At 44.9% G+C, this 27960-nt stretch overlaps 1 protein-coding gene across 1 annotated transcript in view; it reads right to left on the reverse strand.

The window, feature by feature from the left end:
* The window catches only part of WDFY4 (WDFY family member 4), a 207038-nt gene that overhangs the window by 61218 nt on the left and 117860 nt on the right, over window positions 1–27960 (reverse strand). Inside the window, exons 40-45 of the mRNA XM_081191446.1 lie at window positions 23832–23909; window positions 17287–17490; window positions 15679–15751; window positions 13987–14138; window positions 6448–6596; window positions 2388–2508 (exon numbers count right to left, since the gene is read on the reverse strand). Of these exons, the coding sequence (XP_081047572.1) occupies window positions 2388–2508; window positions 6448–6596; window positions 13987–14138; window positions 15679–15751; window positions 17287–17490; window positions 23832–23909 (777 nt within the window). The remainder of the gene's footprint in view (window positions 1–2387; window positions 2509–6447; window positions 6597–13986; window positions 14139–15678; window positions 15752–17286; window positions 17491–23831; window positions 23910–27960) is intronic.

Genomic DNA, 27960 nt, shown 5'->3' on the forward strand with positions numbered 1-27960 from the left:
CAACATTTTTCTAATACTCATTAATTTTACAATACTTTTCTAAATAAAATTTTAAAACTTTCTTCCAATCTTCATCCATCGTCTCTTCTTCCTGGTCTCAGGTTTTGTCAGTCCTTTCTATCCCATCCATCTAGTCCATCAACCTGGTGACCTTGTATCCGAGGCTCTTAAGTCTTTTCCATGTCCCTTCCGCAGGTCTTCTTCATGTTTATACCCGTACTTTACTTTGTCTTCTGCTCCTTTCACTTGGGGAGACTCCAGCTTGACAATATTTTTGTCCCTTCTCGACAAGTCAGCCCCTTTTCCATAGTCAACACTGAAATCCATGTGGTATTTAAAAGCATGTTTCAAGGTCCCTCCAAAGTTAAGGGCCCCCACAACTCCGAACTCCCCCCGGCCCAGAGCCAGACTTGAAAGGTCAAAACATCCCTGCATAGGGGGGGTCCATCCAGCCCCCCATCTCCAAGCCAAACAGAACTCCATCTCTCCAAATCTGAGTTTTTCCAGGTTCATTCGTCAAATCCACCAACTCATGTTCCTGCTGGGCCACAACTCCCTCCATCTCTGCCACCCGAGGTCCAGCAACAACCTCCTCCTTCATCTGATCTGCCTAATTCCTGGATTAATTCCTGAGTGGGTTCTATATAGGTACCCATTGCCTGTCCAAAATTTCGGATCGCAACAGTCATCAAATCCATCTTCTCATGTAACTGTTCCAATAAAGCACTTGTCTTGCAAAAGGCAAGCACCAGAGCCTCTGAGCACATTCTTGTTCAAGGTCGAAGTCTGGTCCCATGATCTTTAATCTTTACAGCTGCAAAGCTCCCCAGTTCGACTTTAATAACAGTTTCACAAGCTCCCTCTGGGGGAAACAATTTCTATTTGTATCCATCTTTTTATTATTATTATTAAAAGCAGATCTAACAACAAAGTTTTCCTTTTTCGGATATTTTGTCGATATTTTGTTCCTTTTAAATGCAAAAGGTAACAATGGAGTCAATATGTTTCTCTTCTTTTAACTATCTGTCAAACCCGCTCCCAGGTTCAAGACGGTGGAAAATTGCCTTACTTTACTCTCTCTTCTGCAGGTTTAAACAGTCTAAAAAAGGTTCCCCCCTCTTCTCCTGCTTCCAAGGGGGGTTGAGTAATTTTAAATTATGAAAATTTAATCCTTTACACACAACTTTCTAAACTCTAGCTTGCCGTGTCTTTGCTTCAATCTATCTACAAAAGCGGAAGGCAGACTTCCTGTTTAGACCTTCCCGCTTTCGATGCCTAATTAAGAAATTTCATAGTCCAATTTTCTGTTCTACTCACGGGCAGTTGTTTAAAATCCAATTGTCCACAGGAAAAAATCAGCGCTCTCTGGCAACAGCAATGCAGCTTCACTCCGTGAAAGAAGCAGTCGATTCAAAGCACCGCGCCACTCACCCCCACGTCGCTCCGAATCCCCAAAACAGGGTTTCCCCGCGAGTAGGGGGGGCGCAAAGGTGCCAGCCAAATCCCACGTCCACAGGCTTCTCCCGCCTGTGGTTTTTGATGGGTCTCTGCCTCGCCATGGCGGTTCAGACCCTGTTTTCCACGGAGCGGATTCCTCCCGATCGGAGGAAATCCGCCATTGCCAGAGGCGCCAACCCGGAAGTCCCCTTCTTCTCAAACACCAGTTGCCCGAGGCCCTTCCCTATATTCTTAGGCTTGGAAGAACGCTTGAATAACATCCAAAACATTTTCCTTCAGCCTGAAGAAACCAGGACTGTGTTGCCAAACTTCAGATTCTATTTTTTGTCTTCTTCAAAATCCACAATTTGTTTCTGTTAAGTTGTGGGTGAGCATATCAGACGACACAGCAATTCTTCAAACAGCTCTTGTTTATTCAGAGGCCAGAACAGAACTGAACTGAAGGGTTCAGTCAGCCTGCTTATATAGAGCTCCAGTACAACGTAACTGTAACAATTTTCTAAAACTATCCAATCACTGAACGTCACTTTCGACCCCTTATTTGCATAACTATCTACAGTATCCCCCTGCTGGCCCAGGGTGAAAACTTCAGTACATAACAGTTTCTATTATTCTATTACCAATGCAAGGTTTCAGTGTGGAATTTCTTTTATAGAGATCGCCAGAAAGGGAAGCACCTAACATCCCCCTCAGCAATGCTTTCCCAAAACTTTGGGGAGGGAAATATCTCAGATCCCTCCCCACAAATGTCAGCACGACTGCTAGCCAAAGAAGCACTCACAGTCCACGCATGCTTACTATTCCCCCCTCCGTTTTCTTTTCTGATCGTACAGCTATATTTCTTGCACCTGCAAGGCCATATATTGCGGCCGCATATTGTCAGATATCCTGTACCAAAGGAAAGGTCCGTGCTAACAGCTGGTTCCTACCTGTAGAAGAAAGCACATCGGATGGATCTCTTTAATGTCACTGTAGGAATGGCAGGAACATGTAGCCTGTCCTGTGGCCGGGTCTTTGTCGCACAAGCTATGAATGAATGTATCATTGATGCTAGAAGGAAAACAGGAAATGGACATTAATCAAGGACTGCAGCATTGACTTGTCGCTCTTAACAGGAAGATTGGAGTGTTTCTCTTGTTTCTCTACTCCTCTTCTGTACACAATCAACAATCATGTTGGAGTGGCTCTGCAAAACAAGCTAACCTGTTGCCCCCCCAAATCAGAAGTACCGTATTTTTCGCTCTACAAGACGCACCAGACCACAAGACGCACCTAGTTTTTGGAGGAGGAAAACAAGGAATAAAATATTCTGAATCTCAGAAGCCAGAACAGCAAGAGGGATCGCTGTGCAGTGAAAGCAGCAATCCCTCTTGCTGTTCTGGCTTCTGGGATAGCTGCGCAGCCTGCATTCGCTTCCATAAGACGCACACACATTTCCTCTTACTTTTTAGGAGGGAAAAAGTGAGTCTTATAGAGCAAAAAATACTGTAATTTGGCTTTTTTCCTGAGCCAATCTATCTTGTAAAAGATGTCGCCCAGCCCCTACCTCCAGTCAGCCCCGTTCACTTCCAGCTCAACCAAGCTTCTTCTCCTTAGCAACAGCTGCCACCCTTTGGCAGTGCCTAAACATTAGGAAGAACTTCCTGACAGTAAGAGCTGTTCAACAGTGGAATTTGCTGCCAAGGAGTGTGGTGGAGTCTCCTTCTTTGGAGGTCTTTAAGCAGAGGCTTGACAACCATATGTCAGGAGTGCTCTGATGGTGTTTCCTGCTTGGCAGGGGGTTGGACTCGATGGCCCTTGTGGTCTCTTCCAACTCTATGATTCTATGAGGAGGCCTTTCCCCCCCTCTCTCTGGTGCCAGGGCATAAGGTTCTTGCCGCCCTTGGAAAGTTAGCCAAACCTTGGGGAAATTACATTTCTCAAGGTCTTGGAGCCTTATGGATTAGAGGTTAAGCTGGGAACTCTCCCCTGATTACCGTATTTTTCACCCCATAAGACACAGTTTTTTCCTCCTAAAAAGTAAGGGGAAATGTAAGTGCGTCTTATGGCATGAATAGCGCTGCGCAGACAGGGAGAGCTGCGCAGCGCCCCTTCAGCAAAGCGCCTCTCATGCGAAGCAGGAGGAGGAGCAGAAGGGGCTCCTGGCTTCTGCCTTAGCCACGCGAAGCCTCTTGAGGGCTGGGGGAGCCTTCATCCCGCTGCCCTGAAGAGGCTTCGCGCTGCTATCCCAGAAGCCAGAACAGCAAGAGGCTATCCCAGAAGCCAGATCCCTCTTGCTGTTCTGGCTTCTGGGATTCAGAATATTTTTTCTTCTTGTTTTCCTCCTCCAAAAACTAGGTGCGTCTTGTGGTCTGGTGCGTCTTATAGAGCGAAAAATATAGTGATTAGATTTTAAAAAAACAGAAGAGAAGAATTTGCAGGCTCCGAATGCCGTTTCTTTTTGGGCAGGAGTGGCCAACTCCCAAGAGACTGTGATCTACTCACAGGAGTAAAAACTGGCAGTGATCTACCCCCTTTTGGGGGTTCAGGTCACAGTTGTTGAGCATTTTTTTTAGGAAGGAGGAAAGCCCCGGATTTTTAGAATTCAAACCTCAGCTCAAGGGAGAAAGGGGAACAGCCACTGACCAGCAAATCACTGGGGAAACAAGCAGCTTCACTGGGTAAACTCCATCTTACGTTCTGCAAGTGGAGGACGGGGCAAGGGGACGGGGCAGGATTCTGTTTTACCAATGCTAAGGAAAGGGACCCAGAGATCGACTGCGATCTACCAAAACCTCCCAGGGATCTACCAGTAGATAGCAATCGACCTGTTGGACACGCCTGTTTTGGGGGATGACCATTTAAGTGCATTTAACTTGAAATCTGCATACAGGCCTGACCCCTGCCAGCATCTCAGAGCCTTTATTACTCTTTGTCTCTATGTGCATTTTACTTCAGTGTTGAAGTGTGAAAATTCACATTTGAGTGGAATGCTTGAAAGCAAAGCAATTCAAAATTCAGACGGAACTTTTAATTTTATTAAAATTCCACTTTGAGGAAGTGTCAGGGGGGATTTTGTTGTTTGTATTTATCAAGTCTCCCAAACATGTCTCACACAGAACACATACAAGCAAGCGTCTGCCCAAAGATGCTACACAAACAGGAGGAAGACTGAGTGAGGGGAAGAATATAGCTAAAGAATATAATAAGAATAATAATTTATTATTTATACCCCGCCCATCTGGCTGGGCTTCCCCAGCCACTCTGGGCGGCTTCCAAAAAAATATTAAAATACTGCAATACATCAAACACTAAAAGCTTCCCTAAACAGGGCTGCCTTCAGATGTCTTCTAAAAGTCTGGTAGTTGTTGTTCTCTTTGACTTCTGGTGGGAGGGCGTTCCACAGGGAGGGCGCCACTACCGAGAAGGCCCTCTGCCTGGTTCCCTGTAACTTGGCTTCTCGCAGTGAGGGAACATAGGTCAGAGGTCACCAACCAGAGGTACGTTTTGAATTTTGAGGGCTCCTTATTTCTAAGAGGGCTAGAGACTAACTTTCTGTTTTAAAATGAAAGCTTGACATCTGTGGCTGCAGTGGAAGTCTTCACAGCACCAGTGGGCACTGGGTTGGCCATTCCCCAAACAGGCAAACCTAACTGCAACAGTGAAAGTTTCTTAGGAGCAACAAGTAACAACGACAGATAATCACAGGTACAAAATAAGCTACGGAAAAGCAGAGGAGAACAGGGGTGTAAATGCAGAAATTTGGGGGAGTGCTGTAGACAGGAACTGGGAGAAAAATCCAAGAGAGCAGCTTGTTTTGAAGGAGACGAAAACTTTGATGTGGAAACACTTTAAGCACACAACAGCAAGCAAAAGGCCAGTACGGGTCCCTGTGTCTGTGGGCGTTGAATTTGATCAGGATATAATGCGGCTATTTTATGACACTTCAGAAAGGGCATGTTCTGCCAAGGGCTGTTGTTTTGTAGCAGTTGAGTTCCCCAGCATTGTGGAAAGGAGCTGATCTTGATAATAATTTTTATTAGATTTCAATTACAATCCAACAATAGCCTCATTATAACAATACCAATTTATAATACAATTTTAATAGCCGAGAAATGGAAAAAATACCAACTGTGGAAGAATGGCAGATGAAATTGATGGAATATATGGAGTTGGCTGACCTTACTGGAAGAATCCGTGACCAGAAAGAAGAGGAATACCAAGAAAAGTGGAAGAAATTTAAAGACTATTTGAATAAATATTGTAATATTAAAAATTAGAAATTACTTGAAAGTACCAAATAGGACTAGGATTATATTAGGAGTTAGTTAAATAAATGAGATCTAGAACTTTAAGAAAAGTTAAGAAATTTGATTTTAATTGGAATATTGTGTTTTAATAATGATATTAGAAAACTGCTACATTCAAATACAAGGAAATTCAGATGGGAAGGCCCAGAGGATGTCAAAGACATGTTCATGAGGTTAGAAGTTTAAATAACCAATTAATTTGTGTTGTCTAGGTGTTTGTTGTTATGTTTTTTATTTTCTTTTTTGCTTATATTTGTGATTTTGTTTCTTTTTTCTTTGTTGTACTATGTTATAATTGTAAGAAACTTAATAAAAATTATTTTTAAAAACCAACAACAATTTATAATACAATTACTAATACCAATCATTCAAATACCAAATTATATCATTTAAATAAGGTGGCCCCTCGCAGGCTAGAATGGATGGTTTGATTATTTTCTTTATTTCTGCATTCCAAAATCTTATTAATTTCATTCACATTCCGGTCATCATCATAATCCCTTATACAACAACTGCAATATTAATAACTCCTATTCGTTTTGACACATTAAATGATTCATAGAACTACAAGTGAGGCGCTCAAACTATATCCTTGTTCCTCATGTGTGTGGCAATTATACTGTCCGTGGCGTTTCTTCCTCTTGTAAAATGGTATGTCTATCTTGATATAGGAGCTGATCTTGGGGACGAAAGAACTCACCTGGTTATGCAGTGCTTTGTGCAGTAAACTTCCCCCAGCGGGGACACAGTGAAATTCTTGCAGATGTAGAAATGTTCTTGGCCAAAGAGAAGCACTCCTTCCAAGACAATGTGTCCCTGAACGACCACCACCGATTGCCTGCATGTAATCTAAAGAGGGAAGCAGTGGCCACCATTTCAATATTCTTGAGCGTTTCATGGGTGAAAAGAAGTACACCTGTCTATCATTGATTACTACGCTGTTTCTTTGCTAGCTTACATTCCTTTGTTTTGTAATACCCTGCTACTCAAATACAATACTTTTCCGTGTACAGTGGAACCTTGGGTTACAGACGCTTCAGGTTACAAACTCCACTAACCCAGAAATAGTACCTCGGGTTAAGAACTTTGCTTCAGGATGAGAACAGAAATTGCGTGGCAGCGGGAGGCCCCATTAGCTCAAGTGTTACCTCAGGTTAAGAACAGTTTCAGGTTAAGAATGGACCTCCAGAACGAATTAAGTTCTTAACCCGAGGTACCACTGTACAGTGGTACCTCGGGTTACATACGCTTCAGGTTACAGACTCCGCTAACCCAGAAATAGTGCTTCAGGTTAAGAACTTTGCTTCAGGATGAGAACAGAAATCGTGCTCCGGTGACGCGGCGGCAGCAGGAGGCCCCATTAGCTAAAGTGGTGCTTCAGGTTAAGAACAGTTTCAGGTTAAGAACGGACCTCCAGAACGAATTAAGTTCTTAACCCGAGGTACCACTGTATAAGACTAGGTTTTCCCCTTAAAAATCGTGCTAAAAAGTGGGGGTAGTCCTATACATGGGTAGTGCATAGGGGTGGGCATTGATTGGTTGCTGCCGTGGCTGTCAGCAGCTATTGTGTGTGTTGTTGGTTGCTGCGTCAATGGGTGGCGTTGATTGGCCAACGCTGCGGCAATTGGGTGGGTGATTGGCAGCTTCTGACGGCGAGGGAGCAGACGGGAGGTGGGTTTTGCGACATGTGTGGGTGAGCAATTTCCAGCATTCCCCCCTAAAAAAAAGCTCAAGAACCCTTGGTAATCCCCCCCCAAAAAAAGGGGGCAATCCTCCACAAAAATAGCTCAACAACTTTTTGTCATCTCCCCCCATTTTCTGAAATTTCAGTCCCCCAAAATAGGGGGCGTCTTATACATGGGGGCGTCTTATAGACAGAAAAGCATGGTACATTCAGCAACATTTCTACCTAGATAGTCATGGAGGGAAGGGATCAATTTTGTATCTCTGGGTATTAATGATATGTGCACAACAACTGGGACAGAATGAAGCTGCCCTGGTGACAATGACTGCAGCTTTCCTTGTACAGTGGTACCTCGGGTTACATATGCTTCAGGTTACATACGCCTCAGGTTCTTTCCATCCCAGAAATATTACCTCGGGTTAAGAACTTTGCTTCAGGATGAGAACAGAAATCGTGCTCCGGTGGTGCGGCGGCAGCAGGAGGCCCCATTAGCTAAAGTGGTGCTTCAGGTTAAGAACAGTTTCAGGTTAAGAACGGACCTCCAGAACGAATTAAGTACTTAACCTGAGGTACCACTGTACTAGGTTGCAGGGGAGCAAGGCAACAAAAGGGTTGGGGCTACATGGATCCAACAGTGGGAGAGCCAAATTGGCTAGACCAGTGTGTGTGGACAGCCTCAGTTTCGCCACCCCCTGTCCCGTCCTTGCCCTAGTCATAAGAGTAGAGAAGAAAAAGGCAGCCAAGTTACCACAAACATTAGGGTCTCTTGTGACTGGGAGGAACCTACTTCCTCACGCAAAGCAGGAACCAGCCTGTGTGGATTGTGAGACAACTCTATCAGTTGTCCTTTTAAGGCAGAGGAGACCTGGTAGGTGACCACATAACACCTAAATGAACATTGAAGAAGAGAGGCGTCCTACAAATGCTTCCTTCTCTTTGCTTAGAAAGCTGTAGATGATGTCAGTTTGCATTTCTTAGTGCAGAAAGCATTGATCTGATGTGCAGAGATCTTAACTCAAGAGGATACTGGAAGCTTCTCTGTGTGAAAGAAGCAAGCAGAAGGTTCGTGATGTTTGGGTTATTCCTTCAGAGAAGCTGAGTACAGCTAGTTTAAACCGATTCTGTTATCTTTTCTGTCAAAGTCATGTTGACAATAATAATAAGGCCAGAAGGAGGCTGGGTTTCACTTTCACTTTCTATCTCTCTTCCTTCTGGTGTGGTGTTCTGTACCTAGTTTGCTTAGTATTAAGGTTTAGACTTCTTATAAGCTATTGTAATTTAAGTTAAGTCTGCTGCAACTGGATTTCTTATGGACTGTGCCAATCCTGAATGTATTGGATTTGTGACCATTATGCTCATTTGCCTTCAGGAGCAGTAAAGCTCTGCTGGATGAAATACAACTGCCTCTGGTCTATTTTTTTTGGAATCCTGCAACGTGTTTAAGTTTTTACTCTGCTAACTATACATTGGAATCTGCTCTGGATCAATACTGAGTAGAATTCCATGACGGATGAAGGGATCTCGTAGGACTTTTCCAGAAAATATCTAGGGACGTGGGTGGCACTGTGGTCTAAACCACAGAGCCCAGGGCTTGCTGATCAGAAGGTCGGCGGTTCGAATCCCCGCGACAGGGTGAGCTCCCATTGCTCGGTCCCTGCTCCTGCCCACCTAGCAGTTTGAAAGCACATTAAAGTGCAAGTAGATAAATAGGTACCGCTCTGGCGGGAAGGTAAACGGTGTTTCCATGCGCTGCTCTGGTTCGCCAGAAGCGGCTTAGTCATGCTGGCCACAAGACTCAGAAGCTGTACACCGCCTCCCTCAGCCAATAAAGTGAGATGAGCACCACAACCCCAGAGTCGTCCGCAACTGGACCTAATGGTCAGGGGTACCTTTACCTTTACCTTAGAACATATCTAGCACTTGAGTCCTTGGAGGACTGGAATCCTGCACAACCAACTTGGCAGTTCTCAAGCCGTACTGAATTGACTCAACTGAAGCAAAGTCTTTCCATCAATGAACACATTCACAGTCTCAATCATTCTCTCTCTCTCTCTCTCTCCCCCAACAAGCATCAAAGCTCGGACACAAATGAGGTAGTTTTATAAAGGTGCCCCCAGGGAAAATAGTGTTGTTACCTAATGAAGCAGCGTAGAGCCTGAAATTAACATAGATTAACTAAACTTGCCTTTTCTCAGAGCAGAACACAGAACAAGTTCATTGGTTACTAGAATAATCATTCAGTGATGCAAAGGTGACATGAAATAATTGAATAATTACCTCCAAAGATATTTCTTGGGGCAATGAGCAATGGATTGCTCAATTCATTCAGGGATGCAAAACAGAAAGGATTTAAGTGACATACGTCGGATATTAAAGACATGTCCTAATTTTGTTGGTACAAGATTATATACAGTTTCAATATATAATTGAAAATAGGCTGCTTTCAGATGGGTGGCAATTAGTATTAGCCAATCATTGCTCTGCGGTTGTAAATTCCAAGCAGAACTGAAACTGTCTTTCTACTCACTATCTGGAATATAACATTTTTTCTATGAGTACATCCTACTATGCTCCACCCACACTGGTGGGTGTGATGTAATAGTTGTGGGTGGAGCCATTAGTAGCAGGACACACCCCTCGTGGTGTCATTTTATGAACTTGGTCAGTCTTTCAATTAGAACAAAAATGCTTTTGCAGCTGTATTTTGTTTATGAAAGAGATTTGTAGTGTTATTATACCATAAGACTATTGAGTTAATCTTGGGTAAAGAATGATATCCTTCCCGCCCCCCCCCCCCCGCCCCCACAAAAAAACCCAACATTTGCATTCATTGCCATTATAGAAACATGGCTAATGGCAGTAGCCAGAAAGCTTTTTTAAAATGTATTTTTAAAAGTTTGACATTATGGAGGTAGAGTTTTATATGTATCTTTCCTTTAAATGTACATATATAACTGGAAGAATGGGACGCGGGTGGTGCTGTGGGTTAAACCACAGAGCCTAGGACTTGCCGATCGGAAAGTCAGCGGTTCAAATCCCCGCGACGGGGTGAGCTCCCGTTGCTCAGTCCCTGCTCCTGCCAACCTAGCAGTTCGAAAGCGCCTCAAAGTGCAAGTAGATAAATAGGTACCACTCCGGCGGGAAGGTAAACAGCATTTCTGTGCGCTGCTCTGGCTCGCCAGAAGCGGCTTAGTCATGCTGGCCACATGACCCGGAAGCTGTACGCCGGCTCCCTCGGCCAATAAAGCGAGATGAGCGCCGCAACCCCAGAGTCTGTCACGACTGGACCTAATGGTCAGGGGTCCCTTTACCTTATATAACTGGAAAAGTGCTTCAGTACTAATTAGAAATTAATTACTGCTGGGAATAGACACTTTCAGGATCTTTATTTATGCATATTAATTATTTTGTACTGGTGTAATATGTACATAATGCCTGGTCTCGGTTAAATATTCAAGCAGTGATTCATACCAACTAAAGTTTCTGGAACATTTTTGAAGGCAGTTCCACACAAAACACTGAATGGGTTTTTATGATTTGACTGTAGCTTGGAAATAACACAATCTTAGTATATTCCTTGATCTCAACTGGGCAAACAATGTAGTTCTTATTTCCCACCCCTCCTTTATCTTTCCTGTTGAATCGGTCTCCAGATATTTTGCTTTTCTTCTGCTAATTCCTTCTGTGGGAAAGAGGGAGTTATTTTTCAACCATACACAACGGCACAGAGACCTTTCAGAGCCCCAGCATCTGAGCTATCTTAGGACCCGATCCTAAGAAAATCAAGCATGTTTACGTGCGGTAAATGCATGAACACAGGTTCACTGAGAAACACGGGTTCTTTACAGTGCAAGAAGCTGATCCATTTGGTTTATCTCTTTCCTAATGCAAACACTCCCAAAAGTAATCACGGCAGCCAAGAATTTGCCCATCTCTGCGAAAACCCAAAGTGCGCAGTTCCACATACAACAACATTTTTACAGAATCAAACTGTTTCAGAAGCCAGCGCAAGCAATTTGGTACGGAAGAGGTGATTATCAAGGAGCAGTGCTGTGAGAGAGCTTGTTCCTGCTCTGTGGCCAGCAGACTAACTGAATTAGCATGCTAACTGAGCATATAACGGCTAATGTTACCTCCCGCAGCTTTCTAAAATTTGTATCGACTTAGCTGTTGCTAAAAGAATGCTTCTGGCATGTCTCGTGGCTTCCTGTGGAGTTACACAGAAGAACAAAGCAGTGTGGATGTTGGGTAGCAACATTACATGTGCCAAGGCAAGCAAAACCTGTCTCACTAAGGTTACACTGTTGGGAACAGCTTAATTGTGTTGCCTCGATCTACAAGAAACCTAAAGTCCAAGCAAACAGATATGTATCACTTTCAGAGGACCTTGTTTGACTGATGAACATATCGGCCCGACAATGTTCCTGAACATTTCTGAAAGGCAATGCTACAGTGACAAAATGCCGTTATATAAAGTTGCAGTTAATGAAGGATATATATTGGGGGGGGGGGTAGGGAGAGGGAGGTTGTAATTTTCTCACCATCCCATGGTAAAGATAGTAATAGGTTGTAATAGTACATTATTAATTGCAAGTCCAATATAAACATACTGTACTGTGAATGGCTGAAGGCAGAGGGCCCTGTCTGAATGCTGACCTCAATTCTTATACATAGAAAACTAGCTCATCAAAGAGGACACTAGGTTTCAATCCTTCACCCTAGTATCTAACTTTCTAGGTGCGGAGTTTTTTCACGTGGAGACACATTCAAGTCAATAGCAGATGAGCTGTTTCTTGAGCAATCGTTCTGAATTGTCTGAAGGGAAGTCATTTGATCAGTGCTGGATTTATATATAAGCTAAACAAGTCATAGCTTAGGGGCCCCACTCTCTTGGGGACCCCCAAAAAAATTAAAGGAAAAAAACACCCTGGATGTACATTTCCAAAATATAAGATAAAAAACAAATAAAATAAAACCTACATACAGCAACAGTGTTTTGTGTTGTGTAGGCTCCTATGGTGTAAGTCATGGGCCCCGCCTGCTAGCCTGCTCCCTAAAATATCACTGGTTTGCTCATTTCTATATATAGGACGCGGGTGGCGCTGTGGGTTAAACCACAGAGCCTAGGACTTGCTGATCAGAAGGTCGGCGGTTCGAATCCCCGCAACGGGGTGAGCTCCCATTGCTCGGTCCCTGCTCCTGTCAACCTAGCAGTTTGAAAGCACGTCAAAGTGCAAGTAGATAAATAGGTACCGCTCGGGTGGGAAGGTAAACGGTGTTTCCGTGTGCTGCTCTGGTTCGCCAGAAGTGGCTTAGTCATGCTGGCCACATGACCTGGAAGCTGTACACAGGCTCCCTTGGCCAATAAAGCGAGATAAGTGCTGCAACCCCAGAGTCAGCCACGACTGGACCTAATGGTCAAGGGTCCCTTTACCTATATATAGGATGCCTACATTCTGCATGGACTGGTTGCATGGCAACATGTGCAAATGGCTTTAGATACCTATTAGGTCCATAAATTACCATATAGCATATATTCAACACAAAAAAGCAACAATTTGTTGTTGACAAAGGACAGCCGGACCCATAAAGGGCCCCATTACCTTCAGTAGCTATCGGCCTCATCAAACCTAAATCCGGCCCTGCATATGATGTTGCAATCAATAACAGGGCTGGGCAATATCTGGTATCGAACATCCTGACATACATGTATCACCAGCTAAACACTGCAATATACTGATATATCATGATGCCTGAAATAAGGATGGGATTAGCTGGATTCATGGTTTTTCCTGAATTGTGATTATTGCATAGCACACACAAATACTCACACACATCATGATTCACGATATATTCCCAGGTCAAAAATTATGAAACTGATATGGACTTCAAACCAGTTTTGGATGATATATCAATATATCACCCAGCCCTAATCAATAACCTAAGTTTTGCAGTGCATTGCCCCACCAGTTTTTTCACCTCAAAAAGTATGCGTGGGCTTTTCCCCCTCCTGGAAGCAGGTTTGTTGTACAAGGGCATGAAATTCATTTTGTGCAACCTGAGTTTGCCAGTATATAACTGAATAACATCCACAAACCAGCAGCAATTTGAAAACAGCCTGTATCGTGTCATCCCCATCTATCCTTTCAAGTCAAAGGACAGAGTTACCACAAGATAACTGTTTGGTCTAGTCCAGGGGTCAGCAAACTTTTTCAGCAGGGGGCTGGTCCACTGTCACTCAGACCTTGTAGGGGGCCAGACTATTTTTTTTTTGGGGGGGGGGGATGAATGAATTCCTATGTCCCACAAATAACCCAGAGATGCATTTTAAATAAAAGGACACATTCTACTCATGTAAAAACACACTGATTCCCGGAATGTCCACGGGCCGGATTGAGAAGGCCGGATCCAGCCCCCGGGCCATGGTCTAGTCTAGGCCTCAACAGAATCTGAGGTACTTTTTTGTTCCACTTCTCTGCACCAAATTGCACCCCACCACCCGTTTGGGAACAGTGATGTGCAAAACAAAAGTTCCCCAGAATCAACTTGTGGTACCTTTTCATCCTTTACAAACTCTTGCAGGATGATTTTCCGCTCTGCGCACATTTCCAAAAATTCTTCCGACTGGAAACTTTCATGCAGGGCAGGGAAGAATGTCAACTGCCCACAATCCATCTCTCCTTCTCTTCCATTTAGCTTTTGCTCTCCTGTATCAGTAGGAAAGACAGGATCAATGGCAGTATGTTTACAGTAAATAATAAATGGCTAACAGATAGTTGTTTTTGCCTTGTAAACAAGCCCAACAAACTCACTAGCCACCATCGTAGCTTGCATTTCCAAGAGGGCAAATCCCTTCTTCATGGTCAAAATTGGCAGACTAGTATTTTTTCTTAAATGCCCTATACCAAGTGGACATTTGGAGGAAGGCTGCATTTCTAGGCTGATGGTCACAGAAAATACCGTATTTTTTGCTCTATTAGACTCACTTTTCCCCTCCTAAAAAGTAAGGGGAAATGTGTGTGCATCTTATGGAGCGAATGCAGGCTGTACAGCTATCCCAGAAGCCAGAACAGCAAGAGGGATTGCTGCTTTCACTGCGCAGCTATCCCTCTTGCTGTTCTGGCTTCTGAGATTCAGAATATATTTTTTTCTTGTTTTCCTCCTCCAAAAACTAGGTGCGTCTTGTGGTCTGGTGCGTCTTATAGAGCGAAAAATACGGTAGTTTCCCTTCCTTTGCAGCTAGCAGAGAAATCAAAGAAGTGGGCGCATGAGAAAGAGAGAGATCTCTTTCTGCTCCCTAGCCTGCACTATGGTATTGGGCAAATTGCTCTGCACAAGGCTGGTATATGTCATGCCTTCTATATCCCTAACTGACCTAGACCCTGAAAGCATCATCTGAGCCCCTTCTTTGTGTGCTTCCTCCACAAAAAGTCCAGAGGGTGGCAACACAAGAACGGGCCTTTTCTGCGGTGGCTCCTCTTATGTGGAATGCTCTCCCCAAGGAGACTCGCCTGGAACCTTCATCGCCTATCTTTATTTACGATGTTCAGAATTCCCTCCAACTTTATTTAGCTATAGTTTGAATGCTCAAGTATATAAAGGTAAAGAGTAAAGGGACCCCTGACCATTAGGTCCAGTCGTGACCGACTCTGGGGTTGCGGTGCTCATCTCACTTTATTGGCCGAGGGAGCCGGCGTACAGCTTCCAGGTCATGTGGCCAGCATGACTAAGCCGCTTCTGGCGAACCAGAGCAGCTCACGGAAACACTGTTTACCTTCCCGCTGGAGTGGTACCTATTTATCTACTTGCACTTTGACGTGCTTTCGAACTGCTAGGTTGGCAGGAGCTGGGACCGAGCAATGGGAGCTCACCCCATCGCGGGGATTCGAACCACCGACCTTCTGATCGGCAAGTCCTAGGCTCTGAACCTAATGGTCAGGGGTCCCTTTACATTTACCTTTATTCTACCACAGCTCTCTTGCTTAGCTAGCAAACTACACCAGGTCCTTCCAATGGCATTTATAAGACCAGGTGTCATTTTGATCAAATAACTCAGACTAAACTTATCATATTAATTTGCTCTTTTTCATGAATTCATTTCATCATGGCCTAGTATATTGTTGTGAAAGCAATCAAATGTTCAACACAAACAGATGTTTTGGAATCAGATTGGTGCCTGCCTGCCTGCCTGTTCTTTCCATACATTACCAGATTTATCTCATGGAGCCGTCAGCCCTGGAATATTACCTTGGCTTTCCTCTGGGGTTATAGCAAATGTGCTGTCTTGTGGCTGATGAGCCTGAGGAGAGGAATTATGCAACTGAAATGGGGGGAAAACAGGAAGATCAACACACTTCTAAATCAAACTAGAACTCTGGTCAAAGTATTCCCTTCCATGAACCGTCCAGAGTGCCCTCCATGATAAAGCAAGGCATGCAGGTGGTCAATCTTTCCTTTTTATTTGTCGACAGCATCTGGTACTTAAAAGCCCATTGCTTCTGAACATGGAGGTTCCATATAATTACTAGCGCCAGCCATTGATGGGGCTTATCGCACATGGACTTATTTACTCTCATTTTGAGATCCTCAGGGTTTCCCAAACTTGGGTCTCCAGCTGTTTTTGGACTACAACACCCATCATCCCTAGCTAGCAGGACCCAGTGGTCAGGGATGATGGGGACTGTAGTCCAAAAACAGCTGGAGACAGCAGGGAAACCCTGATTTAAGTTTTATAATGAGACCATGTTGGAAGCATGGAAGTCAATGAATGAAAGGAGGAAGGAGGAGGGTGGAGATTGCGGGCATGATATCATTCTCTCCCCAACAAGCCATGGTTTATTCTAATGGCCTGGGATTCAGACTCGGAGGCTGAACCTGAGGAATCCCAGCCTGCACAGGAGTCCCCACCTCCAGAACCATCTGAGCCGGGGCTGGGGCCTGAGCCTGAAGGGTCCTCACCTGTGCTGGATCCTCCGGTGCAGGCACCAGCTGAGTCTGCTCTGGCTCCTGAGGTGATGGAGGACCCATTGCCTGCAGGTGCTCCACTCTCAGCCCCGTCAGAGGAAGCTGAGGTTGCCTCTGGGTCCAGTAACCCTCCAGCCTCTCCTGAGCTGCAGAGGCTCAGGGCAGAGAGGCAGAGGGAACTAAGTTCTCTCAGGAGGAGTGCTTCCTTCAGGCCAGGAAAGGCGAGTCACCTGTGGACCGGGGCCGCCCTATGCCTCGGGGCAGATAAAAGCCAACCAGCCCAGTCCAGGTTGCGGGAGCAACATTGTTGGTAACCTGTTCCTGCCTGCACCCTGTCCTGCTCTTCTGCCAGAGTTCCTGACCTCACCCGACTCCCTGCCTTGGACCCAGCTTCAGCTTTGACTGACAGCCTCCATACCGCACCCTCGACCTCGGACTGCACTCGGACCTCGACACATGGTTAACCCTCAGGGCCAGCACATTTATTAAGCTGATACAGAGTCTGCTCTTCTGCGGCAACATCCGCCAGATGGAGGACCCCTGATAAGCCGTCCGAGTTTATTTCAAGGCTTCTGATAATATGCAAGTGAACCAAAAGAAGTACAGTGGACGCTTGGGTTGTGAACGTGATCAGTGCGGGATGCACGTTCGCAAACCGCATCTGCGCGTCGGTGCACAGTGCAGGAAGCTCCTGCAACCAATTGGAAGCTGTGCTTCGGCTGTCGAACATTTTGGAAGCCGAACGGGCTTCCGGAACAGATTACATTCGACAACAGACGTTTGACTGTAGGTGCCAACGTTCTAAAGGAAAGAGCTGGCCCTCATGATTAGTTTTACAAGGCCATTACTGATGGAAGATAATTCCCACTTGTTGCCCCCACAGCATGTCACCTTGTTCCTTGTTGACACAGCTGTATGATAGGTGACTCTGAGCCAAACCCTCTTCCTCATCCGCGAAGGGCCTTCGTATCCATCCAGAATCCACCTTGAAGTAGAAGGGGCAAAGGCTGATGCCCAAGGGCCTCCTCTCCGAACCAGCTGCTCCTCAAGGTCTGCCCAGGCTTTTGCAGATTTGTTGTACCCACACATTAACCTCTGCGAAGAAAGACTCAAAACACTCAAAACCACTCAGCTTGGTTTTCTTACATTTATTCAGAGATTTCATCGGGCTGCTGAAGTGGGAGACCTTTACCACGGAAACCTAGGCTACGAGAAGCAGGAAAGTTTGTATGCCGTACATATGTAGCCACATAATAATTAATAACAATTTTTTTATTATTTATACCCCACTCATCTGACTGGCTTGCCTCGGCCACTCTGAGCAACTTCCAACACATATAAAAGCATAACAAAACATCAAACATTAAAAACTTCCCGATAAAGGGCTGCATTCAGGTGTTTTCTAAAAGTTATGTACAGTGGTACCTCGGGTTAAGAACTTAATTTGTTCTGAAGGTCCATTCTTAACCTGAAACTGTTCTTAACCCGGGGTACCACTTTAGCTAATGGGGCCTGCCACGCTGCCGGAGCCCGATTTCTGTTCTCATCCTGAAGCAAAGTTCTTAAACCAAGGTACTATTTCTGGGTTAGTGGAGTCTGTAACCTGAAGTGTCTGCAACCCGAGGTACCACTGTAGTTCTTTCTCTCCTTGACATTTAATGGGGGGGGGGGTGTTTCACAGGGCAGGGGCCACTACCGAGAAGGCCCTCTGCCTGGTTCCCTGTAGCTTCGCTTCTTACAGCGAGGAAACTGCCAGAAGGCCATAGGTTTCCGGGCTGAACGATGGGGGTAAAGATGTTCCTTCAGGTACACTGGGAGAGCACCTCCCTATCTCAGATTTCTCTCCTACACTTCATGTCCCCCCAAATATGGAACTGGTGCAGTTTCCCTGCACTATACAGGAATGTTTAAGGAGGCAGAAACAGGACCCCTTCCCCATTATTAAGATTTCCCTGCCCCTTGCTCCAGAATTTAGGTTCAGGTTTGAGGTTGCAGCCCTGAGACCTCCAGTGGTACAAGACGCTGCCTTAGATAAGGTCACACGATTTGTCCGTCAATCTGCTTGGACTTTCAACAGCTTTCCAGGCTCAAGCAACTTAAAAAAACAAATAACCCTTTTTGTAACAACCATTTACATTTCATTGAGAGTTTTTGTATTAAATTGTTTTGCCACACCACTATCATCTTCAGTTTATTGCGAGCAATCAAATAATTACAATCAACAGAGGAAAACCCAGTAATTCTATATATATATATATATATATATATATATATATATATATATATGCTTTCGTAGATTTTCACGGGTACAGGAATGCAGGTTTTGGTGTTTTCGGGTATCTTCCCGTGTAAGAGTTGGGGTGTCTAGGCGTGTAAGAGTTGGGGTGTCTATATATATATATATATAAAATATGCATGCATATGGTGTTTTTCTAGTAAATGTATTAAATGAAAAAGGAGTCGTCGATTAATGGCTTGTCAATCACAATTAATGTAGCCATTCCTATTATGTTGTTGTTGTTTAGTCGTTTAGTCGTGTCCGACTCTTCGTGACCCCATGGACCAGAGCACGCCAGGCACTTCTGTCCTCCACTGCCTCCCGCAGTTTGATCAAACTCATGCTGGTAGCTTCAAGAACACCATCCAACCATCTCATTCTCTGTCGTCCCCTTCTCCTTGTGCCCTCCATCTTTCCCAACATCAGGGTCTTTTCCAGGGAGTCTTCTCTTCTCATGAGGTGGCCAAAGTATTGGAGCCTCAGCTTCACGATCTGTCCTTCCAGTGAGCGCTCAGGGCTGATTTCCTTCAGAATGGAGAGGTTTGATCTTCTTGCAGTCCATGGGACTCTCAAGAGTCTCCTCCAGCACCATAATTCAAAAGCATCAATTCTTCGGCGATCAGCCTTCTTTATGGTCCAGCTCTCACTTCCATACATCACTACTGGGAAAACCATGGCTTTTACTATACGGACCTTTGTTGGCAAGGTGATGTCTCTGCTTTTTAAGATGTTGTCTAGGTTTGCCATCGCCTTTCTCCCAAGGAGCAGGCGTCTTTTAATTTCGTGACTGCTGTCACCATCTGCACTGATCATGGAGCCCAAGAAAGTAAAATCTCTCACTGCCTCCATTTCTTCCCCTTCTATTTGCAAGGAGGTGATGGGCCCAGTGGCCATGATCTTCGTTTTTTTGATGTTGAGCTTCAGACCATATTTTGCGCTCTCCTCTTTCACCCTCATTAAAAGGTTCTTTAATTCCTCTTCACTTTCTGCCATCAAGGTTGTGTCATCTGCATATCTGAGGTTGTTGATATTTCTTCCGGCAATCTTAATTCCGGCTTGGGATTCATCCAGCCCAGCCTTTCGCATGATGAATTCTGCATATAAGTTAAATAAGCAGGGAGACAATATACAGCCTTGCCGTACTCCTTTCCCAATTTGGAACCAATCAGTTGTTCCATATCCAGTTCTAACTGTAGCTTCTTGTCCCACATAGAGATTTCTCAGGAGACAGATGAGGTGATCAGGCACTCCCATTTCTTTAAGAACTTGCCATAGTTTGCTGTGGTCAACACAGTCAAAGGCTTTTGCATAGTCAATGAAGCAGAAGTAGATGTCTTTCTGGAACTCTCTAGCTTTCTCCATAATCCAGCGCATGTTTGCAATTTGGTCTCTGGTTCCTCTGCCTCTTCTAAATCCAGCTTGCACTTCTGGGAGTTCTCGGTCCACATACTGCTTGAGCCTTCCTTGTAGAATTTTAAGCATAACCTTGCTAGCGTGTGAAATGAGTGCAATTGTGCGGTAGTTGGAGCATTCTTTGGCACTGCCTTTCTTTGGGATTGGGATGTAGACTGATCTTCTCCAATCCTCTGGCCACTGCTGAGTTTTCCAAACTTGCTGGCATATTGAGTGTAGCACCTTAACAGCATCATCTTTTAAAATTTTAAACAGTTCAGCTGGAATACCATCACTTCCACTGGCCTTGTTATTTGCAGTGCTTTCTAAGGCCCATTTGACTTCACTCTCCAGGATGTCTGGCTCAAGGTCAGCAACCACACTACCTGGGGTGTACGAGACATCCATATCTTTCTGGTATAATTCCTCTGTGTATTCTTGCCACCTCTTCTTGATGTCTTCTGCTTCAGTTAGGTCTTTACCACTTTTGTCCTTTATTATGGTAATCTTTGTACGAAATGTTCCTTTCATATTTCCGATTTTCTTGAACAGATCTCTGGTTCTTCCCATTCTGTTGCTTTCCTCTATTTCTTTGCATTGCTCGTTTAAGAAGGCCTTCTTGTCTCTCCTTGCTATTCTTTGGAAATCTGCATTCAATTTCTTGTATCTTTCATTATCTCCCTCGCATTTTGCTTGCCTTCTCTCCCCCGCTATTTGTAAGGCCTCGTTGGACAGCCACTTTGCTTTCTTGCATTTCTTTTTCATTGGGATGGTTTTAGTTGCTGCCTCCTGTATAATGTTGCGAGCCTCCACCCATAGTTCTTCAGGCACTCTGTCCACCAAATCTAAATCCTTAAACCTGTTCCTCACTTCCACTGTGTATTCATAAGGGATTTGGTTTAGATTGTATCTTACCTGTCCAGTGGCTTTTCCTACTTTCTTCAGTTTAAGCTTGAATTTTGCTATAAGAAGCTGATGATCTGAGCCACAGTCAGCTCCAGGTCTTGTTTTTGCTGACTGTATAGAGCTTCTCCATCTTTGGCTGCAGAGAATATAATCAATCTGATTTCGATGTTGCCCATCTGGGGATGTCCATGTGTAGAGTCGTCTCTTGTGTTGTTGGAAAAGCGTGTTTGTGATGACCAACTTGTTCTCTTGGCAGAACTCTATTAGCCTTTGCCCTGCTTCGTTTTGATCTCCAAGGCCAAACTTGCCAGTTGTTCCTTTTATCTCTTGATTCCCTACTTTAGCATTCCAATCACCTATAATGAGCAGAACATCCTTCTTTGGTGTCACTTCTATAAGGTCTTGTAAGTCTTCATAGAATTGGTCAATTTCAGTTTCTTCAGCACCAGTAGTTGGTGCATACACTTGGATTACTGTGATGTTAAAAGGTCTGCCTTGGATTCGTATCGAGATCATTCTATCATTTTTGAGACTGCATCCCAGTACAGCTTTCGCCACTCTTTTGTTGACTATGAGGGCCACTCCATTTCTTTTACGGGTTTCTTGCCCACAGTAGTAGATATGATAGTCATCCGAACTGAATTCGCCCATTCCCGTCCATTTTAGCTCACTGATGCCCAGGATGTCAATATTTATTCTCGCCATCTCATTTTTGACCACATCCAACTTACCCAGGTTCATGGTTCTTACATTCCAGGTTCCTATGCAATATTTTTCTTTACAGCATTGGACTTTCCTTTCGCTTCCATGCATATCCGCAACTGAGCGTCCTTTCGGCTTTGGCCCAGCCGCTTCATCAGCTCTGGATCTACTTGTACTTGTCCTCCGCTCTTCCCCAGTAGCATGTTGGACACCTTCCGACCTGAGGGGCTCATCTTCCAGTGTCATAACTTTTATATGCCTGTTGTCTTTGTCCATGGAGTTTTCTTGGCAGGGATACTGGAGTGGCTTGCCGGTTCCTACTCCAGGTGGATCACGTTTGGTCAAAACTCTCCACTATGACCTGTTCATCTTGGGTGGCCTGCTCGGCATCGTTCATAGCTTCTCTGAGTTCTTCAAGCCCCTTCGCCACGGCAAGGCAGTGATCCATGAAGGGGATTCCTATTATATGTTCCTATGTAGAATATTTCGTTGGAAAAATCACATACTTACTGCACTTAAAAGGGGGAAAAAACATTCCTTTCCCACCAAGCAGGGGAGTGTGTGAGCAGTACTTGGTCCAAATTCTAATCTACCCACTGATGCAAATAGAGGTGAGAAAACCAACATAGCTGCCCTTATCCCATTTTGGGTGTAAAAAAGCACATACGGTTAGGTCTGTCAAATGAAGCCTGCAAAGGAGTCCTTTTCATTACGCTGTAGTATGAATGCATAAGAAACTGCTTTCCATTTTAATGCCTACCTACCTAAAACACACTTCTCAAACCGGTAGGGAAAATGAAGTGCAGCACCCCTTGAAATTTTGCACTTGCGAGAATGTTTTGATCCAGCTTTTCAACAACCACCAAAGTGTTATATATTAGGGGAAGCACGCACAAAAAACGTGCATAGCACTGAAAATGCATTTTAGCGGCAATTGCTAGCAAAAAAAACGCATATATAAAAATTTCTGTGCCAATCTTAAAATAATGTTTGTCATATTTTGTTGCATTGTGCAAAATATGAGCAAGCCTTATCTAAGGCAGCGTGTTGTACCACTGGAGGTCTCAGGGCTGGTACCTTTCCCGGGAAAATCAGAGGCTCACTATGTCAGGTTCCTACTGGAAGACCGGACAAATGTTAGAACATTAGCAGTGGCAAAGTTTTTATTGGTGGTTGCAAGATCAAATGGGCCCTATATTCTAAACAAAATGCTTGTTTAACCTGGAGGTAGGCTGTATGAATTGTGTATTGTTTTGTAATGATTTGTTGGGTCTCTGGACCGTAATAAAAATTGATGATGATGTGATGATGAATAATGTTTGTGGAAATGGGACAAACTGAACTTAAGGATGGTAAAACTCTTTTGTGAACAGCATTGGGGGCAGGGGAGATCACCAAACAGAGAAACGGAGGGAAACTGATCAATTTTTCACCCTTCACTAATCTGCAGAGATCAGCCCTTGCTTCCGCTTTTCATTCAACTAAACATCAGACCAATGACACCGGCACTTCCGAGTCCATGTTGCTCAGTAGCGCTGCATGGGCTCCCAAAACTCAGTGATGTTCTGCTGCCCTTGATGTTTTGTGTTTAGGTTGCCCAAAAAACTGCAAATGTACCAATGTGTCAGGGAACTGACATCGGAGACCAGCAGAGAGAGAAGTCGCCCCGATAGTGCAGGAGAGGGAACCAGCAAGGAGAGAGAGAGGGTTTCCGAGGGGGAAGGGAATCAAGGTGACACCAAGAAGGCAGGAGGGGATGAGAGCACTTTGGAGGGAAGGCTCAGGGACTCTTCCAGTGAGATCAGTGGGGAGAGTGCCGGACCACCACTGGGCACGCCTACTCTGCGCAGAAGGCTTCCGCGCAGAGAGGCTAGGCGGAGACTGGCTGTCAAGGAATTCTTATGTTGGAAAAAATTTAGGAAACACCCACTAACGGATTCTGCCAGCGACTGAAGCAGACGCACAGGAGTGCGCTCCAGTTAGGGAAAGGTTTAAACAACAAGCAGTTTAGGGAAGTCGGTGACTGACACACAAGCAACTACAATTCCCACTACACAATGCTATGTTCAAAACACCACAACTCCCTTGCTGGATAGTAGCCCATGTGCCCATCACTAGCCCTGGCTAGGAGCAGAAAAGTGAGGTTGGGGCTTCCTACCTCAGCATGGTCCTTGCACAAAAGCGCATACAGTTCTTGACCATTTCTCCGGTATTCTTCCAGACGCGATACAAAGTCCTGGTGAAAGAGTAAGGAGATGTTACAAAGTGGTTTGTGAACGCTGTTCCATATTTGGCTCAGCCCTAAATTGAAATGCACAAACCACAACCTGTGAAAAAACCAAAAGCTTCTGGAACATAGTATATGATGAGCTTTAAAAAATGTTGAAGTATAACTTTATGAAAAATACAGAAGCTTTTCTACTAGGGATAATGGACACAGGTATAGCAAGAGAAGATCAGAAAATATTCCTCTATGCCACAGGAGCAGCAAGGATCCTAACTGCTAAAAACTGGGAAAAAAGAAACTGTGCCAACAAAAAAGGAATGGCGAGACAAACTGTTAGAGTATATTGAACTGGCTAGATTAACAGAGGCAACTAGGGATCACACAAGATAAGAGTTTCAAAAAGCATGGGGGAAATGCAGAGAATACTTCACAAAACAGTGCCCTAAAATACACACCTGGACTTGTTTCGATTAATATCTGTAGGAGACTTTGTGGATATTTAAGTTATAACTAGAAAAATCTTAATAATTATTCATAAAGGAAATAGCGTATAAGAAGTAAATAAGGAGGCCAGATACAGGATAAAGGAAGTCTTTTATTTGGTTGTTTGTACTTTTGTATGTTATGCTCATTGTATGTTACGTTCACGTTTAGTGAGGGTGGATTTCTTTATTGGGGGGGGGGGTTATGTTACGTTGTAAATAAAAATTTTAAAAAAGAAAAGAAATGCACAAACCACAAATTTTAAATCAAAATCTCAGATTTTAAATCAAGGTTGGGGGAGAAGAGAGGAGCGGAGTGAGAGCTATGGAGAGAGCAGGGGGGTAAAAGGTAAAGGTAAAGGGACCCCTGACCATTAGGTCCAGTCGTGACCAACTCTGGGGTTGCGGCGCTCATCTCGCTTTACTGGCCGAGGGAGCCGGCGTACAGCTTCCGGGTCATGTGGCCAGCATGACTAAGCCGCTTCTGGCAAACCAGAGCAGCGCACGGAAACGCGTTTACCTTCCAGCCTATTTATCTACTTGCACTTTAACGTGCTTTTGAACTGCTAGGTTGGCAGGAGCAGGGACCGAGCAACGGGAGCTCACCCCGTTGCGGGGATTCGAACCGCCAACCTTCTGATCGGGGGTAGTAGGGGGGTAGTAAACTTTAATTCTTTTACACAGTATGTGCGCAAGGTTTTTGTGTCAGCATCACATGGGTAGGTTCTCTTTCTATTCATTTACTAATTTTCATTGGCAAGGAAAAAATGTTTCTCCTGTCACAAGCAACCTGTCAGAGATAAGTTCACATGGCTGTGTATATAAATGCATGCATTTATTTGCTGCACCAATTGCTTGGCCAATACCCACTTAGACTTACAGATACTGGCTTTGTATGTATCTAATATATACTGTATTTCTCCATGGTAGAAACTTGGAAAAGTAAGAAAGTGTTAAAGTAATCCCTTACTTTAAGAAAGTATCATGGTCATTTCCCACTGGTGTTATGTTAACACTGGGTTTCCTGTGTTAAAGTGACACACATAACCCTCAGAGTAGCAGTTCAAAAGCACATCAAAGTGCACGTAGATAAATAGGTACCACTCTGGCAGGAAGGTAAACGGCGTTTCCATGTGCTGCTCTGGTTTCGCCAGAATCAGCTTAGTCATGCTCGCCACATGACGCGGAAAAACTGTCTGTGGACAAACACCGGCTCCCTCGGCCTGTGAAGTGAGATGAGTGCTGCAACCCCAGAGTCATTCGCGACTGGACTAAACTGTCAGGGGTCGTTTACCTTTACCTTTTTTTTTTTTAGGAAAGTCATTCCGGGAGGAAATAATGTAATCTTTCTGTGAAAAAACATTACGACCCAGCATATTTGAATAAAATTAATTTTACTTTTAAAATGCTTAAATTGGAAAGAATGTTGATGTTTGATCTTGTCAAAAAGATAGATGGGCAGGCAGACAGGCAGACATAGATATATATTGCTTTGATGTAAGAAATAAAATAACTTACCCCCACAAAAAATGTAAGAAACCCCTGTAAACCACTGTAAGCCCCTCCCCTCAAGTTAAAAAGGGGGAATAAGAATCTATCACCAGCCCCACAGTAAACCACCCCCTTCTCCCTGTTCACCTGAATGTCCCCCTTAAAAAGATAAAAGGGGCAGCCCTATATTACTCTAGTTTTACTAAAATATTCCATGTTATTACATCCTTTTTATGTTTTATCATATTTCAAATGTGTTGTTCTTTATTGATTTCTGTAATGGCCTCTGGCTAGACAAAGCCTGGTTGATTGAATTTACTGATGCTAAACTACAATGTGCATTCTAAATGCCTGCACGGCCTTTATCGCTGTTTTAAAGTTATTATTGTGAACGGCCGAAATTTTGGCAAGCAGAAAGGCGGGGGGGGGGGAGGAATTGAATATTATAGAGCTTCATGCGGTGTCCCTTTTTATTCCACCCCAACTTTCCTAGCTTTGCAAACTTAATTATGACATTGCTTTGTCGCTTTATACAAAAGAAGTCTCAAAGCGGCATAACAGTTTAATAATAATATTTCATAATAGCCTGGCAAATACAGAGGCAAAGAGTGCCCATAGTTCTGTCCCCCATGAAGGCTGGGCAGTGGCGTAGCGTGGGGGGTGCAGGGGGGGCCGGCCGCACCGGGCGCAACATCTGGGGGTTAGGGTTAGGGGGCGCAAATCCATGGGTTAGGGGGCGCAAATTACTTGCCTTGCCCCGGGTGCTGACAACCCACGCTACGCCACTGAGGCTGGGCCAGCTGAGAGAGGCTCACAAAGCCACTTCCGACCTTGGGAGGAGGTGGTGTTGCAGGCTTCACGCCCCCCAACACGCGCGCAGAGGCTGGCTTCCAGCCCCCGCGTGATCAGGGGAATCCTCGGGCCGTGTCATCCCCTGAGCCAACCAATCGGCTGGCTCGGGGTGTGTGGCTTGCCTCACTTAAGGTGAACGTGGCCCCGGGATCTCCCTCTTTGGTCCGCACAGCTGCTGAGGTTTCCGAGCCACCCACCCTTTAAGGTTCCCCTTCTGACCTTGCTATGGACCTCGGTTGGTCGCCGTTAAGGGGCCTGGTAGGAATTTTTTCCACTTGGCAAATTGGCACTGGCCATTTGGTTTTTTGCCTACCTGGTAGCAAATCATCACAACTCCTTGGTTTTGGCGGTTAGGTATTGGTAGGGGTATTGTTATGTAGATGGGTTGGGGGGTAGGAGCGCCATCACCTGCCCCGCATATTGAAGGGTAGTCCGATAAAGGGTTCCAGGGGGCATTGCCTCGTCCAAAGCTATGGAGGTCAGGGCCTAAAGCACGCCCCCGAGCGGTGACCCCGGGGGAGAGTAGCTAGTCGATGTGAATCAGCAGGGTTCCCCCTGCTGGTGTTAACCCTTCCCAGTCTTCAAGCAAACAGGCTGAAGCTGGATAGTCGGATAGGACCAATGCCTAAGCCAATACCGCTCTTTACCTGTAACCAATAAAGTTGTGGCCAATTTTAGCCCATTAACCTAAAATAATGGTGTCTCGTGTCTTTATTCCTACTGGTGGGAGGCAGGAACTCGCCACGCAACAGCCCTGCAGCGTAGGCCAAGATTAATACTGGCCTGGGGGTCAAAAGGGTCTCTTTCAGGAAAACAAAGTGGGGGTGGGAGGCTAAAAAGTGGGTCACTGGGGAAGCTGGGAAGGGAGCAGATCTGGAGTGGGGGCCATGTTGGCCAAGTGGATGAGCACAGACAGATGTCCAACAATATTTGGGAAGGCCAGCTCCTTGTTTGGGGGGGGTGATTCCCCCAACCCTCCCAGTGCCACCCATGCCTTAAGCAACAATCATCTTACGATCAATTATCAGGAGTCCCGTTGACGTCTTTGCAGTGTGGGAAATGATCCTAAAACAGGGACGGCTTGTATTCAAGTTGCTGGGATGAGTAGCTTAAAGACGAACGGCTTCCTTTGGAGTTCTGTAACTCATTTGGGGAACGCAAGGCTCAATGCAGAGGTGGAACCTTTTGTAACTATGAATAGCTCAGTCGGTACAGCACGAGACTCTTAATCTCAG

This window comes from Podarcis bocagei, assembly GCF_964188305.1.
Source record: "Podarcis bocagei genome assembly, chromosome: 4".
In the NCBI taxonomy this organism is placed as follows: Eukaryota; Metazoa; Chordata; class Lepidosauria; order Squamata; family Lacertidae; genus Podarcis; species Podarcis bocagei.